This window comes from Osmerus mordax, chromosome 16, assembly GCF_038355195.1.
Source record: "Osmerus mordax isolate fOsmMor3 chromosome 16, fOsmMor3.pri, whole genome shotgun sequence".
Classification (NCBI taxonomy): Eukaryota; Metazoa; Chordata; class Actinopteri; order Osmeriformes; family Osmeridae; genus Osmerus; species Osmerus mordax.
In genome coordinates this window covers 2842656-2862308 of record NC_090065.1, presented here as the reverse complement: position 1 = coordinate 2862308, position 19653 = coordinate 2842656, and the positions used below count along the sequence as shown (strand labels likewise).

General features: G+C 48.0%; 1 protein-coding gene across 3 annotated transcripts; it reads right to left on the bottom strand.

Annotated features, from left to right (window-relative positions):
• Positions 1–214: 214 nt before the first annotated feature.
• LOC136959090 (kinesin-1 heavy chain) lies at positions 215–19150 on the bottom strand. 3 transcript variants are annotated; one of them, XM_067253312.1, is made up of 26 exons: positions 18825–19150; positions 13824–13911; positions 13488–13561; positions 12983–13087; positions 12732–12780; positions 12217–12272; positions 11936–12023; positions 11316–11440; positions 9962–10066; positions 9018–9163; positions 8575–8768; positions 8051–8238; positions 7831–7899; positions 7075–7281; positions 6709–6852; positions 6378–6566; positions 6002–6119; positions 5853–5908; positions 5528–5637; positions 5317–5418; positions 4830–4890; positions 4604–4675; positions 4329–4433; positions 3626–3842; positions 3115–3247; positions 215–2582 (listed from the first exon to the last, which is right to left on the bottom strand). In XM_067253312.1, the coding sequence occupies exons 1-26, from the start codon at positions 18951–18953 to the stop codon at positions 2576–2578; spliced, it is 2937 nt and encodes a 978-aa protein (XP_067109413.1). In that variant the 5' UTR covers positions 18954–19150; the 3' UTR covers positions 215–2575. The 3 variants fall into 3 exon arrangements, with proteins under 3 accessions (XP_067109413.1, XP_067109414.1, XP_067109415.1); XM_067253313.1 differs by having other exon boundaries at positions 215–2579; XM_067253314.1 differs by having other exon boundaries at positions 8575–8723.
• Between the last annotated feature and the right edge of the window lie 503 nt (positions 19151–19653).

Below are 19653 nucleotides of genomic sequence, written 5' to 3'. Positions count from 1 at the left end.
AATGTTGAATGGTTGTCAACTGATTCAAATCCAGAGTGAATGGCGGTCTATTGGAAATCACTTTCCACTTTCGACAGCTCATTACAAACAGCCAAATTAGAACCTGATTATCCTGAAACCAAAGTTTCAGAATTGGGTGAATTTTTTTCGTCTGTCCAATTCGCAATTGGAAACCATCATTGGATAACTAATTACTTTGACACCGATACCAGAATCGTTTTCTCATAATTATTTAATCACACATACATTTACATCATGCAGTCAATCCAAAAAGGTGATATCATTTACTTCCCCGTTTCCCTCTTTTGAGCCCCGCAGTTGTGCCCCAGTTCTCCAGGAATGATCCAGTACCGTTCTGTCCATTGATGAAATCCTTACTGTCAATTAGGAATTGAGCAACTATTACACAGTAATAAAAAGTGGCTACGCGGTTTTTTTTCTTTCTTTCTTTAGAATCAATGCAAACTAATTTAATTTGGTGTCATACCATGAACAGGTGAATGTGGTTTACCTCCTCCCCTCATCCCATTTCATATCACTTAAAGTGGGACCACGGGCAGGTTAAGACGGGGTATGAAGACCATACTGCGAGTGTACTGCTCTGAAGTTACATTGAGAAAGACGGGATGGACACAGCGCTGTCCTGACACAGTTTCGGGCAACGCCTCCAATTCTAGCCTCTACATAATAACGCTAAACCGATCATGTAAACATAGTAACACCATTCCGCTATCAGGCTTTTTGGAAATAGTTTACAATTTTCCTCCCTCAAGACAAGGGGCTTGGAGTGTATTCGAAACACAGGTCCGATGTTTCAGAAGAATTCTCAAATGCTATTAATTAAATAGCCTACATATTCAAGACGAAACAATAAAAGTTAAATTCTGAAAGGGCTTGTCGTAGCAGACTATAAAAACGGAACAAAACACACCTCATCCTGGTAATACCTAACAATCGTGGCTATACAATATTTGTATGCCTATATTGCACTCACAAGATGGTTTCATTCTTTGTATCACTGCAGTTTTTGCAAAGGCTTCAGATTTGACAGGACAACAATAAGTGAGAGGGGGCATCTGTTCCCTAGATTGTTGGCCAGCATACTAAATCCTACCAAACTCTATAACAAACTTTTAGTTTAGTATTTCAAGGTCATACTTAAAGGAAGCTTTTCCAATTCATAACTTAATTGCCTTGCCCATAGCCCTGCTTCACCTGATTGGCTGATCAGTGGCAAGGGCCGGGGCCAATCCAATGCTGCCTTTCATTCAAATGCACTTCCAGTAGAAAAGGTTAACCGGTAGGTAGCAACTGTTGACTAAATCTACTTTCAACATAAAGGTTGTATTTGGGAAGGGGGGGGGGGGGGATCTAAAGTGAGGCACCCTAGATTAAAAAAACAAACAGTTATATACTGAGAAGCTATTTTACACTTAAAATGGTTCCAGCCATAAGCCAAAACCAAATTCTACTTCTCTCAAGAGAACGTTTGTGTGTGAAAACGGCAAAGCTAGGACAGGACGAGCGCGCGCACCATCTCAGTCTACCCCTTGTCTATGAGCAGATTATCAGCAACACTGCATTTGAAACCACAGGAGTAAAACGGTTCATTAATCGACTTGGAATAGGTTGAGATAAAGGTAGGGTTTCATCCGGATCATTCTCTCACCACTTCACACACCCCCACTGCTTAGCATCTTTCTTGTGACCACCAATTTTCATTTGCTTTTTTAATATATATATATATATATATAGATATATGTATATATATTTTAACGATAGAAACATTGGCCTCCACAGGTACTCAAGTTAAATACATTTACTGCTGCACGTCTTGGCATTTTCAAACCCAAACACCTCTTAAGGAAGTATGTGGCGCTGTAGTGAAGTTTTCCATCTGTACAACAGGACAGGACAAGTAGTGCTCAATGCCAACTAGTCAATTCAAACCGTATTTTTTTTTTTTTTTTTTTTAAGAAGCATGTAAAATCTACCCAGAGAAAGTGTGATACAACCAAAATAAAGAACAAAAAAAGAATGATAAAATGTACAGGTTAGCCTCGACAGAACATGTGGTAGGATTTTCTCCTGCTGTATTAAAGATTTTTTTTTGTTGTCTAATTTTCTTATTCAGACACCAGTATAGTACATTCAGCTTGGTACAGCAGACTACTTAGGACAAGGATGACGACAAACTGTGCAACAAAACAAAGCTACACATCAGGTCAAATATACGTGGATCCTTTGGCCAAGACTGTGCTCTTCTCTGTGCTGGATGACAAGGTCTTGTGTTTCACTGAATATTAAATCCCATTTCTTCTTTTTTTTTTTTTCGTATAGTTGCAGACAGAGAGAAAAATATGGGGGGGAGAGACGGACAGAGAGAGAGGAGGAGGAAACACGGAGGGGAGATCTGTACAGGTCATGAATATTTATATATTTATATTCAAAACTCCTCCCCCCAGACCAAGGCCTGGGCTGGCAGGGGGCTGTGGGTCACTGTGCGATGGAATGACGGGTTGTAATGGTGATAGAAGCCACTCCTCCAATGATGATGCGAGTCATCCTCCCGTCTTCAGCTGCTGAGGCGAGGGGGGGGGGGGGGGGGGGGGGGGCGAGGGAGGGTAAGGTTAGATTTTGTAAAGCTCTCTTGTGGAAGTCGCTTTGGATAAAAGCGTCTGCTAAATTCATTAATGTAGATAGATGAGACAGAGACACATTAGCGGACATGATCACATCCACAAATACCACAAATACCGTTATAAAAACACACATTTGGTCGAGTGGGGGAGAAGAGGAAGAGAGGGAGGGATGGAGAGAGGGAGGGGGTGGATGGAGAGAGAGGGAGGGATGGAGAGAGGGAGGGGGGTGGATGGAGAGAGAGAGGGGGGTGGATGGAGAGAGAGAGGGAGGGAGGGATGGAGAGAGGGAGGGGGGTGGATGGTGAGAGAGAGAGAGAGGGAGGGAGAGAGGGAGGGGGGTGGATGGAGAGAGGGAGGGATGGAGAGAGGGAGGGGGGGGCAGAGAGGGATGGACGGAGGGGGAAGGAGAAAGAGAGGACGAGAGAGAGGAATAAGAGGAAGTTAAATCAAGACCAGGGTTAGAGTGACCTACTTCTTGTCCTGCTTGGCTCCTCCGCCCCTGATGGCCACAGCCTGGCTGTTCTGGTAGAGGCCCCCTCCGCTGCGGATCACGTTGGGGTGCGTGGGGGACGCCACGGGGGGCTGCCCTGGGCGGATGGGTTTGGCTGCAGGGAGGGAGGTTAGGGAGTCAGCTCAGGTGTGGGGCACAGGTACTCATGTTTAAAAAGACTGGGAAAAGTTGAAGGGCTGACTACACTTTTTCACTCAAGTTAAAGTTGTTACAAAAAACAAAGTTTAGGAAAGTAAAATATATTTTTGGGGGTGGCTTCAAAAGGTTGAAAAAATATTTTCGAAAACAAGTTTAGAAAAAATATTTTTTCGCAAGGTTTACAAAACATTCAACAGATTAAAATTGAAGTAACGAGCCTGGTTTGAAAATGTAAGAATAGAAAGTACAGATCTTTATGTAAAAAATGTAAGGAGTGAAAGTAAAGTGTGAGTAAAGGAGTGTGTGTGTGTGTGTGTGTGTGTGTGCGTCTCACCGATCTGAGCAGAATGCCCCCTCCTGGCCATGTTCTTGGCCCTCACGGCCTCCTTGATGCGGTCCACCTCCTGCTGGTAGCGCTTGCGGTCGCGGGCGGCGTTCTCCTTGGCCTCCTTCAGGGCCGTCTCCAGGGCCTTGACACGCTCCGCCGTGGCCCGCAGACGCTTCTCCAGCTTGGGGAGCTCACAGCGCAGGTCAGCGTTGTCACGGACCAGCTGGGAGTGAGGAGGGAGCGGTGGATGGATGGAGAGAGGGAGGGAGAAGGTGGATGGATGGAGAGGGAGGGATGGATGGACGGAGGGAGGAGGTGGATGGATGGAGAGAGGGAGAAGGTGGATGGATGGAGAGGGAGGGATGGATGGACGGAGGGAGGAGGTGGATGGATGGAGAGAGGGAGGAGGTGGATGGATGGAGAGAGGGAGGGATGGATGGACGGAGGGAGGAGGTGGATGGATGGAGAGGGAAGAAAGACAGACGGGGTGGATGGATGGAGAGGGAGGGATGGATGGACGGAGGGAGGGAGGAGGTGGATGGATGGAGAGGGATGGATGGACGGAGAGAGGGAAGAGATAAAGGGGAGAGTGCAGTAGAATACAGCCGAAAAGGGAAGGGGGAGAGGAAAAGAGAGAGAGAGAGACTGTTAAGTAAACTATTCAGGTAGTGTTGTCAGACTGTAGGAGAGCTGGTCTGCTGCTGCTCACCTGCTTGTGGACCTTGGTGAGCTGTTCCAGGTTGTTCTCCAGGAAGGAGATCTTCTGTTTCTGGGCGGCGCTGCCCCCTGTGTCATCAGAGTCCATCTCTGCGCTCTGCACAGACACAACACACACTCCATCACACCACAAAGTAAGGGAACTGGAACTGGAGATATGCACTGCCACCGGAGGACCCCCCCCCCCCCTTACACACACTCCAGCATGCACCCCTAGACACACACACACACACACACTCCCGCATACACACACACCTCCTTTTTTACCTTTTTAACTCGAGTGGCCAGGTCCTGGACGAAGAGCTTCCTAAGGTTGTGCAGAGTCTGGAGTTCCTTAGCCTGATTTGAAAAGAGAGAAAAGGGAGGGGGGGAGAGCGGAAAGAGAACGAGAGAGTGTGAGGATGAACGCGTCAGTGGACACCTTCCCCACCTCCTCCTACTCCCCCAGGGAAGCCCAGCAGCAGCCATGGGCTTCCCTCACCAGGTGACTCACCACAGTCTCCTCCAGCCCCTTCAGGTCCTGTCTGGCCTGCTCCCTCCTGTCCTGCATCACCCTGCACACCACAGCAACACACTGGGGTCAGCCTCGCACACACTGGGTGCTAAGGGTTAAAGCTAACAGGAAGTGACAGAGAGAGAGATAGAGACAGAAAAAGAGACAAATAGCGATAGGGAGAGATAGAGATGAAGGGAAATAGAGGTAGGGATAGAGAGAGTGATAGAGGTAGGGATAGAGAGAGTGATAGAGGTAGGGATAGAAAGAGATAGAGATAGGGATAGAGAGGTAGAGGTAGGGATAGAGAGGTAGAGGTAGAGAGACAGAGGTAGAGAGACAGAGATAGGGATAGAGAGACAGAGGTAGGGATAGAGAGACAGAGATAGAGAGGTAGAGAGACAGAGATAGAGAGGTAGAGAGACAGAGATAGGGATAGAGAGAAATGTGTGTGGTGCGTGTGGTGTGTGTGTGTGCGTGTACGTACGTGAGCTCGTGCAGCTTGCGGCTCTTCTCCTGGTCGGTGGACTTGAGCTTCTCGTGCTCCACCCTCAGCCTCTCCTGCTCCAGCATGATCTTCTGGTTCAGACTGGACAACACACACACACACACATATCAGACCATGCAGTTCTGTGTGACCGTATATCTATGATCGTCACTCCCGCAGATCTGTGTTACTGCGTATCTACGGCTCTCACTCCTGCAGATCTGTGATCAGTTTCTCCTTCTTCTCCAGCTCGTCTCTCAGGCTACTGATCTGCTTCTGGTGGGCCTCGCGGTGACCGTGGATCTGCTTCTCCACAGCCTCCTGGGGGGGGGTCAAAGGTCAGCCGCCAACACCACAGGTCAGAGGGCATTCGCCAACACAACAGTTCAAAGGTCGTCCGTCAGGGTGTTACTGTTGTTGTGCTCACAGGTATCACCGTGGGAACGTGACTAAACTTCCATGTTCACCCTCCTGTTCGGGATCATGGCTGGACAGATCATTTTATGATTTATATATGAATTAAACATTGTCCGTACCTTGACTTCATTGGCTGACTGGATCTCGTTCTCCTTCTCCATGGCATGGACTTTCTCTGTAGAAAGTCATCATATACATCATCAGTTAGCTGTAATGGGCGCAAATCAGAGATCCGTAACGTGAAAGAGAGAGAGACAGAGAGGGGTACCCTGGGCGTTGATCTTGACCAGCTCCTCGTTGAGGGAGTCCACGTTCTCCTCCAGCTGCCTCTTCTTCTGCTCCACGTTCTGGAGGTACTCCGTCAGAGACTTGATCTTAGCCTCGTGCTGGTGAGAGGAGGGGGGGAGGTGAGAGGACAGAGAGTGAGAGGGAGATCAAGAGGAGGAGGAGATGAGCATCAGTCCCTATGGATCCATCTAACACTTGGGTCGTTAGGGTTAGGCTAAGCCCTTAAAATCCCCCACTATCTGACACCAAGTGCAAAGATCCAATCAATCAACACACTCGACCCCCCCCTGGTTTGAGTCCCACAGACGGGGGGGGGGGGAGGGGGGGGCAGCGTTCAGGCCGGGCTGGTCTCATACCTGGGAGATGCGCAGCTGGCATGCGGCCAGCTCCTTCTCGTTCTCCTCCATCTTCTGGTTGCTCTCAGACTGTGTGCTCTCCAGCTGCCTGCTGCGCTTCACCAGGGTCTTCACCTCCGACTTCATCTTACTGATGTAGAGACGAGCCACCGTGAACTCCTCGTCTATCAGACCGCTGCCCTCGTGTTGCTGGGGGAGGGGGAGGGAGGGGAAAAGGACAGAGGGAAGAGAGAAAGATAAAGGAGAAATGAAGACAGAGAGTTAACTGACACGACTGAACAGCAGATAGCCTGTACCCTACTCCCCCCCAGCAGGTGCAGTGAGGCCGTACCTTGATGTCGTTGCTGCCCACGGCGATGCCGATCTCCGCCAGGTCCTTGAGCAGAGAGGACATCATCTCTGTCACCCTCTTCTTCTGGTGGTTGGACATCTCCTTCAGCTTCTGCAGCTCTGAGTCGATGGAGGACAGTACGGACTGGAGGAGGGACACACAGTGACCGTCACCATGCTGCACAGTGGCATAGTCCTATTCTCTTCTCATTGACAGATGTAATTGTTCATTTCAATACGCACACGATGGGGTTTCAAAAAATTCAAATAAATATAAACAATTACCAAACCAGCTACCCAACCAGACAGCAATCAACAAGCCAGCTACCCAACCAGACAAGCAGCTAACAACGAGACAGCCTCGTACCGATTTCTGGTTGAGCTCGTCGCTGAGCATCTCGAACTCCTTGGTCTTGTCCTCCACCTCCTGGCTCTTCTGGTCGTAGTTGACGGCCAGCTCCTCCAGGGCCTGCAGCACCTCCTTCACCTCCTCCTTGGACGCCTCGTTCTCCGCCTGCAGGCGGTTCAGCTCCCCCTGCAGGTTGTCGTGGTCGCGGCGAGACGACGACAGCAGCTACCAGCAGGAGGGGGGGGGGGAGAAGTGAGGAAGGGAGAGATAGAGATAGAGAGAGATGGAGTGAGAGGAAGGGTGGGCGAAAGAGAGGAAGGAGGGGGGAGAGAGAAAGGAGGGGGGAGAGAGAGTAAAAGAGGGATAGATATTAACATTTTGACATTCGGTGTGTTTTATATTAAAAACAGTGCACATGCAGAAACACAAGAAAAGGCTGTGCATTAGAGTGTACATGGATATACGTAGTAACCAACTCATACTGTGATGAATTTGCAACGCTGCAATTCTAGGCTGAAGCCACCAGAGGTCCTACTGGGCCAACAGAATGTTCCGTGGTTCCAAACAGCCCAAGGCTCCATAAGCTGCATGAGGCTTCCTCATTGGAGGATATTTATCCTGATACATTCTATTATCCTGGGGCCTGGGGAGGGGCCAAACCACTGAGGTTATCATCTTCAGAGAACTCAAACACTGGCCCCAAGCCTGGGTCTGGCCCCCTAGCCTGGGCCTGCCCCCCTAGCCTGGATCAGCCCTCCTCCTCCTCCTCCTCACCTCATCCTGGTCCAGCATCTGTTGTTTCAGTTTCTCCACCAGCTGACTCTGCTGGTTGATCTCATCGTCCTGCACAGAGAAACAACACAACGTGATCGGTCGTTATTCAGCTGGGATAACTGACACACACACACCCTAGGAAGGAGAGATCTAAACACACACACACACACACAGATGTGCACACACACCAGGAAGGAGAGATCCAAACACACACACACACCTTGTCGTCCAGCTGGTTGTACAGCTTAGCCAGCTCCGCCTCACACTTGCCCTTCTCTGCGTCCGTCAGACGCACCCCCGGGACGTTGGGCGTGGAGGCGGGCTTGTCGTTCGGGACGTTGTCCAGGGCCAGCACCTCTGCGTTGGCCTTCTCCTTGTCGAACTGCTCGTCCACCGGCACGCTCTCTCCTGCAGGGGGCACAACGACAGGGTCAGGGGGTTGAGGAGCAGGACACGGAGGGTGGAGGAGAAGGAGAGAGACAGGGTCAGGGGGTTGAGGAGCAGGACACAGAGGGGGAGGAGAAGGAGAGAGACAGGGTCAGGGGGTTGAGGAGCAGGACAGGACACAGAGGGTGGAGGAGAAGGAGAGAGACAGGGTCAGGGGGTTGAGGAGCAGGACAGGACACAGAGGATGGAGGAGAAGGAGAGAGACAGGGTCAGGGGGTTGAGGAGGTCAGACAGACAGACAGGTGGTCAGACAGACAGACAGACAGGCGGTCAGACAGACAGACAGGGTGGTCTCACCGTTCCTCCAGCGGTTGAGCTCGTTCTCCAGCCAGGTGACGGTGCTGCGCAGGGTCTTGTTCTTCTCCTTCTCCCTCTCGTACTTCTTCTTCCACTGCTCGGCCGTCAGCTCCACGTTCACACACACCGTGTTCTTGATGGTCTTCGCTCTGAGGGGAACACACACACACACCGTGTTCTTGATGGTCTTAGCTCTGGGAAACCACAGCAACAGCTGTTCATCCGGAATAGAGAGTATATTAAGTACTCGTTCGACAGGCGCTTTTTTTCTGAAAGCGACGTAAAAGGGGGAAGATTTGAACCTAGGTCTTCTTGATCAGAAGTCAAAATGCCGTAGCCCTCCACCATACCCATCCACATGTCACACGACGAGACACGGACAGCGTGCATAGTGTGTGACCCGGCCTGCATGCACTGCTTTGGGTGTGCTTGATTCGACTCACCTCTGTCCGAACATGAGGGTGGACTTGCTCTCCGACTCGTTGTAGGAGGAGGGGGAGCAGCAGATGATGATGGTGGTTCGACAGTTACCCCCCAGGGAGTCCTGCAGGATACGGGTCATCTTGCTGTCTCTGTAGGGGATGTACGCCTAGAACAGACAGGGAACAGCAGGGAATTAGCCAAAGTTCGACGTGTAGAAATATGAATAACTTTTAGCTTCTCTGCTATTGCTAAACATAAGCCAACACCCTCTCTTCTACAGCTAAGTATGTAGAGTTAGCATCTTTGCGATGTGTGTGTGTGTGTGGGGAGTCAGGTGGCTGAGCGGTTAAGGAATCAGGCTAGTAATCAGAAGGTTGCTGGTTCGATCCCCGGCTCTGCCAATGACGTTGTGTCCTTGGGCAAGGCACTTCACCCTACTTGCCTCGGGGAGAATGTCCCTGTACTTACTGTAAGTCGCTCTGGATAAGAGTGTCTGCTAAATGACTAAATGTAAAAGGTGTTAGCGATGTTAGCATGTCTGCTAGAGCCAGGCACGTAAGGTTAGCATGTCTGCTAGAGCCAGGCACGTAAGGTTAGCATGTCTGCTAGAGCCAGGCACGTAAGGTTAGCATGTCTGCTAGAGCCAGGCACGTAAGGTTAGCATGTCTGCTAGAGCCAGGCACGTAAGGTTAGCATGTCTGCTAGAGCCAGGCACGTAAGGTTAGCATGTCTGCTAGAGCCAGGCACGTAAGGTTAGCATGTCTGCTAGAGCCAGGCACGTAAGGTTAGCATGTCTGCTAGAGCCAGGCACGTAAGGTTAGCATGTCTGCTAGAGCCAGGCACGTAAGGTTAGCATGTCTGCTAGAGCCAGGCACGTAAGGTTAGCATGTCTGCTAGAGCCAGGCACGTAAGGTTAGCATGTCTGCTAGAGCCAGGCACGTAAGGTTAGCATCGCTGGACTCACCGAGCTCTCGGCCAGGGCGGAGATGACGTTCCCCAGGGAGGACAGAGACTTGTTGATGTTCTTGGCCTCATCCAGCACTGCTCCCTCTGCTCCCGTCTTACTGACCTGAGAAAGAGAGAGAGACAGGGAGGAGAGAGAGAGACAGGGAGGAGAGAGAGACAGGGAGTTAGCCTAGCTAGCTCACAGGTAAGAGGGACATCACAGGGAATCATCACATTTGTATTAAAGCTTATTTGAGGACAAAAGACTTAGGAATTAGTATGTGTGAGCGACAGAAGGCGCTTGAGAAGAGAAAAGATATTCATTCAGGAACTAAGTGATACATGTTTTTTTAAATAATACTACTACACCAGAAACAGTGTTTTGGTGATGTGGTCTAGTTCCAATATGTACTAGTAGCACGGCTGATAATTAATGGACTACTGCAGCAATGGCTCACCAACGGTTCACGGTCTATATACAAGGTTAATGGATAAACAATGGAGGGAGACAGAAGATGATGGGTCACTACAGGGGCCAGAGCTCTGAGAATTAAATCTCTCAACTTTTTTTCCCTCCCAAGTGACACTGTGTGCCCTGTGGGAAGGAGACGAGAGAGAGAGAGAGAGAGAGAGAGATATGAGAGAGAGAGAGAGAGAGAGAGAGAGAGAGAGAGAGAGAGAGAGAGAGAGAGAGAGAGAGAGAGAGATATGAGAGAGAGAGAGATATGAGAGAGAGAGAGATATGAGAGAGAGAGAGAGATATGAGAGAGAGAGATATGAGAGAGAGATATGAGAGAGAGAGAGATATGAGAGAGAGCGAGAGCGAGAGCGAGAGCGAGAGCGAGAGCGAGAGCGAGAGCGGGAGGGAGGGAGGGAGGGAGGGAGGGAGGGAGGGAGGGAGGGAGGGAGGGAGGGAGGGAGGGAGGGAGGGAGGGAGGGAGGGAGGGAGGGAGAAGAGGACGATAGGGTTAGAGAGGGGGAGATGTAAAATGAAAGTGGAAAGGGAGTGATGGATGTGGTCAGAGAGAGGAGCAGAGAGGAGAGCAGGAGGGAGGGAGGGAGGGAGGTAATTAGATGTGTGCAGGAAGGGGGGGGAAGTAGCAGAGCGATTGAGAGAAAAAATGCCCATGAAGAAAGTCCACTAGCTAGCAGTTGCACCAGGATCTTGAAAGCCATCCTGCCCACACACAGCCGGACTGGACCAGACCAGGACGGATTACACTGGACATGCCACATCGGTTTGAATAAAAACAAACAAGATCAAACCGGACCAGGCCAGACTGAACAGGCCAGATGAAATCAGATCAGACCGGATCAAACGAGACCAGACCGGATCAGAGCAGGGTGTAAGAGTGAGAGCCCTGTCCTCTCACCTTCTCGCTGCCAGCCAGATCCACCAGGTAGAGCTTCCCACTGAGCTTCTGCTCCGTCTGAGTGTTCTCCTGCTTCACGTTGATCAGGAAGATGCTGTGACTGCGGGAGCTGTGCTCGTTCATGTCTGCGGAACACAACAAACACACACACGCACACACACACGCACACAGGCGCACACACACACAGGCGCACACACACACACGCACACGCGCACACACACACACACGCACGCACACACACACACACACACACACACACACACACAGGCGCACACACACACACACGTAACACACACACACACACACGTAACACACACACACACACACACACAGGCGCACACACACACACACGTAACACACACACACAGGCGCACACACACACACACGCACACACACACACACACACAGGCGCACACACACACACACGTAACACACACACGCCTTTTATAACTCTAATATATTTTAACTTATATTTTTTAACACTCCTCCTTTATCAACGCTTTTAAACTTTCCCCCAAACCATTAGTAATAACTAGAACTCCCGAACATCAAACTGACGTAAACAACCACAGCGTATGTAGAGTACGGGACAGTATAACAGGACTGGGTTTGTCTCTTACTTGTGACTGCTACGTGTCGGTTCGATTTTCCTTCATCGATGGTGTCCATGACTTCCTCAGGGCTGCAGACAAACCTCTCGGTGCAGCCCTGTGATCCAAAACAAATATACACAAGGTCACCTCTGTCATATCCATGAGGTGTTGTCAACATAAAAGTATAAGCGCAACACTGACTTCATTCGATATGTCTCTATCGAACAAGTCGCTATTTGCTTTGTCTGAATGATGCCACAGGTCTGCAGGTGAAAGGGAACGTTCAAGGTGAAAAGACTTCCTCTCACCTTCACATACGGTACTCGGTTTTTGTCTTCGTGCACGGACAGGTTGGTCTTTGACACTGGAGAGGAGAAGGAGAGCTTGACTGCAGCTGAATCACAATGTTTCAAGGCATGCTGCTTCTAGACTGTGTAATTACTGTCTAACACAGTGCACTCTACAGAGCGCCCCAGTGAGGTGTCATTTAGCTGGCCGGGGAACACTATGATGTTAGACAGTGATTGCCTAAAGGGCGTATGGGAAAGATGCATGCAGCTTATTCACACATTATCATTTGTATATGGCACACACACACACACACACACACACACACACACATTCTCTCTCTAACACACACACACCATTAATTTTGATATTTGTTACATCTGCTGCTGTGCACCACCCTCTTATCTTTACTAAACATTCATTAACTCCATGTTTCAGAGCCCTTAATTGGCTTGTTATGTAAACTAGCTAATTCTCCCACAGCTAGCAGACTGGATGGGAGATGTCCTCATCAGGCTCCCGAACAGACACTTACCATCCAGAAGGTCCCTGATCTTGTCCAAGTAAATTTCAAAATATGAAACCTGTAAAGGAAAAATAAACGTATTAGCCAGAAGACAAAAAAACGTCTTAAATGTTTAAGAAACATTTAACTTTTACCAAAAGGCATGTCAAAGTTAGCTATTATTATCAATCTGATAGTATGGATTCGTACATAGATTGCGTTTCTTTGAGAGAGTGAACGAGAAGCAAACAAAAAAAAGCAGTCGTGCACTCTCAACCTACCTTGATATGGAACTCCAGGTTCTCATCCATTGAGTAGATGTAGTTGAAGATGTCCTGGACGATCCTGGGGATGATACCCATCCCATCTGTGTCATGGAGGTTCCCCTGAAACAAATACACTTGTATTTGTAAAGCCCTTTTTACAAGCAACATCACAGAGCGCTTTGAGCGTACAGTACGTGTACAGTATTGTTACGTGAACAGTATGTGTACAGTATTGTTACGTGTACAGTATGTGTACAGTACGTGTACAGTATTGTTACGTGTACAGTATTGTTACGTGTACAGTATTGTTACGTGTACAGTACGTGTACAGTATGTGTACAGTATTGTTACGTGTACAGTATTGTTACGTGTACAGTACGTGTACATCCAAACAAACGCAAACTAAACATCACAATTTGATGGTCAGTAAAACTGGTTGTTTACGGATTAAACCCGTCTGAATGGTAGACAGTGCTGGACCCAGACACAGCTTGCTGGCTCCTGCAGTGAGCGAGCGTACCTCCATGGTGTGCGTCTTGCCGGATGATGTCTGTCCGTAAGCGAATATTGTCCCGTTGTACCCTTCCAGCACATCTATGAGAGAGCAGACACAACGTAGCATCATTACTCACCTGCCAGTAACACATTCAAGGCTTTTTCACCAACCAGTAGTCACACACAGATGGAGTGATCAACGCAGGTTGTGAAATGATCAATACAAATGTATCAACAAGCTTTAAAAAATTCTCTATTGGAAAACAGTTCATCATTGACACTGCTTAAGATCTGCTGATCGACATGTGAACTTCAGAGGACAACCTCAAATGTGGGACATCGTTTTTAAGAGGGCGCTCACCTTTGACAATCTTCTGAGCGCAGGCGTTGTACACTTGTTCCTGTGTCGTGTTGGACTGGAACACTCTGTCAAACATGTAGGGCTTGCCCTGCAGGGAGAGGGCACACACACAGTCATGAGAATGTTACATTTTAAATAAGTCTGTTAACTTTAGAGGCCTGCTGTCTCTGGTTACTCTCTAGTGGATCCTCTATATCCTGCCATCTTTTTATTTCCGCATCCTCTCCTGTTCTGCCTCATTATCCATCCCTCTAACCACTTATCCATCTCTCTCTCCATTCTCCTACCCATATCTCTTCTTATTCTCCTATAAATCTTGTTTTGTTCTCTCCATCCAGGAACTTTTCTGGTGTCTGGCTCACACAGGGAAGCCAGAAGTGATGGAGCAAGTTCTAGTCCAGATCTACACAAAGCCAGGAGATCAATTAAACCCATCCTTTAGTCATAGAGATCTGATCTCCCACTGAACCCTGCATCAAACGCTCCCTGGCTACGCTCCTGGTTGGCTTATTGACAACACAACTCAGCACATTTCTGTTTGAAATAACAGACAGCTCCCAGACACCCTTTATACCTCCCTGTATGCAGGCTGCACTAACAGTGACTGCTATGCTGATTACAGAGAACGCAATCAGTCTTGAACACTCTTTACCCGGTTGGCTGGCCGCCCAATGGTGATTTTCTGGCTCAATGTCAACACCTGGATAAAGGATCACAGGCTCCGTTCCCACGGTGACACGGCTGTCTCCGTTTACAGATGCTATGAAAACGGCCCACCCACACGACTCTTGGTCGTCAGTCGTAACCGAGGTGGTGCAGCCAATCAAAAAGATGACTTTGTTTGTAAACAAACAACACATCATGCGTCATGACTGTGCCTTGCCTTACTGAACACATGCTTATTCTTGGTCGTGTGTCGAGGCCTGGTAGTGTGTCGAGGCCTGGTAGTGTGTCGAGGCCTGGTAGTGTGTCGAGGCCTGGTAGTGTGTCGAGGCCTGGTAGTGTGTCTATGCTGGTGCTTAACGGTAAGAAAGGACTGGAGGAATGAGTTAATGATTGAGGGCAGAGCCTGGCCTTGGAGTCATCCATCCAGCAACATCAGCTGACTACTCAGGTTGGTCACAAGATATGACAGCACTTGAGTCGAGCCAGCCATCAAGCCAAACAGCCAGCCAAGCCAGCCAGCCAAATATCCAGCCAGCCAGCCAAACAGCCAAACAGCCAAACAGCCAACCGACCAGCCGGCCGGCCAACATCCATTAGTCCTGTCAACACATTTCATCCTACCCAGTCAGTAGCAACAGAAAATAACTACCTTCTAAGATCTCTGTTTTCAAAGCCAGTTATTTATGGTAGAATCTAACACAGGATATCTGTTCCACTGAGATTACTGTCTCAAGTCACGGTCAATGAGAAAAGAGCACTGTTTGTTTGTGGGCAGATAATCTTTAGTGATATATGGTGCTTTTGGCACATTTGAATTGGCAACGAACCAAAATAAACCAAAGGATATCCTCCATTGAGAAAAATATGAATTAAATAACCAAATGATCTCTGAAACTATGATTTACAGAAACACTTTAACCTGTGTGCTCTCTGCTCACGACCTGCCTGGACTGGAACTAACAAGCAGACAAACCTTGTTCTGATCCAACATGGAGGCATCTTGTTCCCCCTCTCCCTTTTCCCTCTCTCCTCCTCTCTACTTCCTCTGCTACTATCACCTTTCTCTTTACTTCCTGTCCTCTACTCTCCTTCTCTTCCTCTACCCATCCTCCCCTTCATCTACCGTTCTGCCTCTCTTTGACTCTTTTTCCCTTCCTCTCCTTCCTCTCCTCCACTGCCTGTTTCCACAGCCGGATCTAAAAGGAGCCCTGCTCCTGCGTGCAGGAGCAGGGAGTCAGGTGGCTGAGCGGTTAGAGAATCGGGCTAGTAATCAGAAGGTCGCCGGTTCGATTCCCGGCTGTGCCTAATGATGTTGTGTCCTTGGGCATGGCACTTCACCCTACTTGCCTCGGGGAGAATGTCCCTGTACTAAATGACTAAATGTAAATGTGTGCGCATGGGAGATGTGACAGCATAGCCTGGGTGGCTGACGTGATCTTTTTTTGTGTGCACGAGTGACATGGCAGTAATGGAGGCATGAATAATTCACTCCTGCCTTCGCCGTTCTAGCCAACCGCACTCCGCCTCATTCGGTAGACGAGTTTCTTTGCCACCACACCCCCCCCCTCTCCTCTCTCTTTCTTTCTTTCTCTATCGCTCTCTGTGTGTGAGTTTCTCTCCCTCTTTCCTTTTCAGTCCCTCTGTCTCTCTCGCTCTCCCCTTCTCTCGTTGTTGGTGTGTGTATGGTACAAGGCTGGGAGAAGCTCCATTCAAAGTGAGACGCTGCTGAATACCGGTTTTTCTACTTGGCTGTTACAGAGCAGAGGGATGGTAAACCACAGGGGTGTGTGGTGTACACAGGCTGTATTACACGGCTACAACACAGCCAGCTTCCGGTTCGATTCCCGGCCGTGCAAAATAATGTTGTGTCCTTGGGCAAGGCACTTCACCCTACTTGCCTCGGGGGGGAATGTCCCTGTACTTACTGTAAGTCGCTCTGGATAAGAGCGTCTGCTAAAATAAAATGTAAAAAAATTAAAAGCTCCCACCTCTGGTCACAACTGGGAGACACTGAGATGGGAAAATATCAGAGCAGAGGCTGCGTAGGTCTCTGTCACTTCCCGTCAAAGCTCAGGTGACGAGGGTACAGCAGTAGGCACTGTCACAGAGGGCACACTGACCAGGACTGTTATAAAAAAAATAGGAGCTGAAAAGTGAGTCAGTTATCCCAGATAAGAGCACAAAGCAAAACACACGTAATAGTAATCACCAGCCCCACCCTCCAGAGGACTCGCCAAGTGCCAGTTGCCATCTCTGATTGGTGGAACAGCTGGTTGCCAGGAGAGAGACAGCAGAGATTACCCAGGGGGCCGAGCAGGCCAGTGCTGCCTGAGTTACTGCTGGTGGTTAAGAGTACAACGGCACAATGCTGTATTATGTATATAATCATAACGTAGTGTGTATTAATTTTGCAGACACTTTCATCCAAAGTGACATATGGGAGGGGTGGTTTTGAACCTTAAAGGAGCAGGCGGACCCTGAGATTGAATCTGAATGATTATTTTGATATTGTCTCCTTACTTTACTTGAAAAACTGTAATGATGCCATCTTGAGATTCTTGAGAATCCAGTGCCTTCTTCAAAGTTGTATCATTTTAAGTTTTCTTCATTGCATTCTGCTAGTCAGTCTTTGTGGGTGACACCTTAAAGTTCCAGTTGACAGTTTTGCCCTTCCCGCTACAGAAGCAGCCCATTATCACAGTGCACACTTAAGATAATGTAAATAACTAGCTAGTTTGTTTGCCTAAAATGTTTTGCCATGTAATTATGTCAATGACTCAAGCACTTGCTTGGCATAGCTGAATGAATAACAAGTTTGTGTAGTCTGTGTAACGGTGTAGCCTGCCGTTATTTCTACAACTTGAGACGAAACTTACAGGACCAGAACAATTTAACTGTCGTCCGTTTCAAAACACGCACACAATCCAGCGCATAAAATCATACAAAAAAATCGAACAAGAGAAACAAAGTTGAATTCTTTTATGAGGCGTGTCCAAATAGGCCCCTGCATCAAAGTCCAAGAAAAACAAATGAACTTCTTGAAGAGGACATATATTATTTAACCACCCTTTAAGACTTACTACAGCTTCATTGCTTTTTAAAAAGTAAAAAGTAAAATAGCGGGCCTTTAGCTTCTGCATTCGATCATTCGTTTTATCGGTAGGCCTGTGGTGTGTGAATTTGATGGTTGGCATGACATGGCATTAGGCTAAGACGCTTCATCCCATTTAACGGCAGGACAAAGAATGTGCATAGGGTGTGCCAGTGCCACATTAGACAAAATATTCTTGAATAAAGCCAAGGTCATTTGTTTTAAAAGCGCTAGAAGAGGTACTTAGGCACCAGCTCACGCCAAGGCATTTCCTTATTTTTTTGAACAAGAATGCCACACTCCCACTTTCCTTATCGTGTTGGGGGGTCTACGTGTAAGACGAGTAATTAGGTCAGATAAAACAAACAGGGTACACTGATATTATCACCAGTGGCTTGCTATCGAGTGCAATATCTTAAGGAAATTGATTGAACTGACGAAAAATAGACTGTAGAAACGGACTCATAATGGGACAGCTGCCCAAAGCATTGTGGTACGGCTTTGTGCGTGTAATTTCCATGTCCAATTATCGGTACCTTCCTATGCATATAGTCACTAGTTAAAACCTGGCTTTGTACAAGTTAGTTTCTACTTGGCTATTTGGTGATGTTTCCTAACAAAGTGTGACATGTAAATATTACCATTAACTAAATAACCAGATCGGCAGATATGCCATCGGCGATATACACGGCACTGCTAGTCAGTGACTATGTTAATTTAGTGATGTCTTCGTTATTTGGGTAGCCTAACTAGATACCAGCTAGTAATGTACAAATAGAATGTCGTGACGCATTAGCAAGCTTAACTAGTAGCTAGCTAGCAAATGACAGCAGAGGAGTTATTTGGCTCTAGCTAGCTGCTATATCTAGCTAGTTAGCTATACTTATAGCTAGCCAGCTTGTTAAGTCGAAGAGGTATTACGATTTGTTGTCGGTATTAACAGATATATTGTGTCTATATCTGTGGAATAGTGATTAATGAAAGCTAGCTCGCATTTGGAGCGCTGGTAAAAGCTACCAGCTAGTGATTTTGTTAGCTGTCCCCGGTGGAGCGGTGATATGGGTCAACACACTGAGCTGGCTTGCAGTGTGTGGACAGGTCAGTGCTAGCTGACGTTAGCTACAAGCTAGCTAGCTAGCTAGCTAGGTTGGCAGGTTACCTCAAACCTCAAATGAAATGGCGCAGCGTAAACTATCACAGAGGGCACTCGCCCAAACTTGCAGAATTTAAACAAAATTACTTACCGCGATGACAACATTGTCTTCCCCTTGAAACTTCGGGATGTATTTATCCCCTCTGGTCACCTCGGAACTGTTCAGGGGCCTGAAACGGCACATCACTTTGATGGTGCACTCCGCCGGTACCTCCGCCATCTTTCTCGATTTATGAAGGCAAATTCACAATAAAATTAAAATATATCCCGGTTTTAGGGGAGGCCCGGGGTAAGGAGGGAGAGCCCCTGCCCCTCTGTCCCACGCTGCGTCTGGAAAGAGCAGCACTCGGTTAGATTTTCAATGCTAAAATGTCTAATTCTTCTAGGGTGTACTAAAATCACTTCCTCTCCAGTATGGAAGCCATGATGCCGGTGGATCACTGGCCAGCTCACCCCTCCTGTGGATCGCGTATACCCAATGACGTCACCTTCTCTGTTGTCAACACGCAACTTTAGTTGATACATTTTATATAAAAAAAAAAAAACAAGTAACATTTAAATAAACATTGATAGCAGATAGTTTTTTTTTGTTTGTTTTTTTGCGAAATTCCAAAATATATTTTCGGAAATGGTTTCCGTCTCAGACCTCAAATAAATAATGTAATCCTCGAAAACCGAGACACTTATTTTTATAAGCCATAGTATGCGTATCGGGAATGGAAATTACATTCAAATCTGTGTTAAAATCATGACCTCACACAGCAGATGTAACAGCAGAACTATACCGGAACGAAACAAGTGTTTGACACGCAGAGCCCATCCCCACACTCCCAGCCATAACATATAGGCCTTTTTTGTCCCACACAGCTCATTCCTTTACTGATTGACAGAGCAAGTGGTCGTTGACTGACAAGACAGAC

What these genes read in the sequence shown, in the direction of transcription:
- LOC136959090 (XM_067253312.1), bottom strand. Translation starts at nt 18,953, where the DNA reads ATGGCGGAGGTACCGGCGGAGTGCACCATCAAAGTGATGTGCCGTTTC. An exon ending in AGATGCTGGACCAGGATGAG is followed by an intron (nt 7,282 to 7,830) that starts GTGAGGAGGAGG and finishes TCCTGCTGGTAG; the next exon opens with CTGCTGTCGTCGTCTCGCCG. An exon ending in GGGGCATTCTGCTCAGATCG is followed by an intron (nt 3,248 to 3,625) that starts GTGAGACGCACA and finishes CCCTCCCTGCAG; the next exon opens with CCAAACCCATCCGCCCAGGG.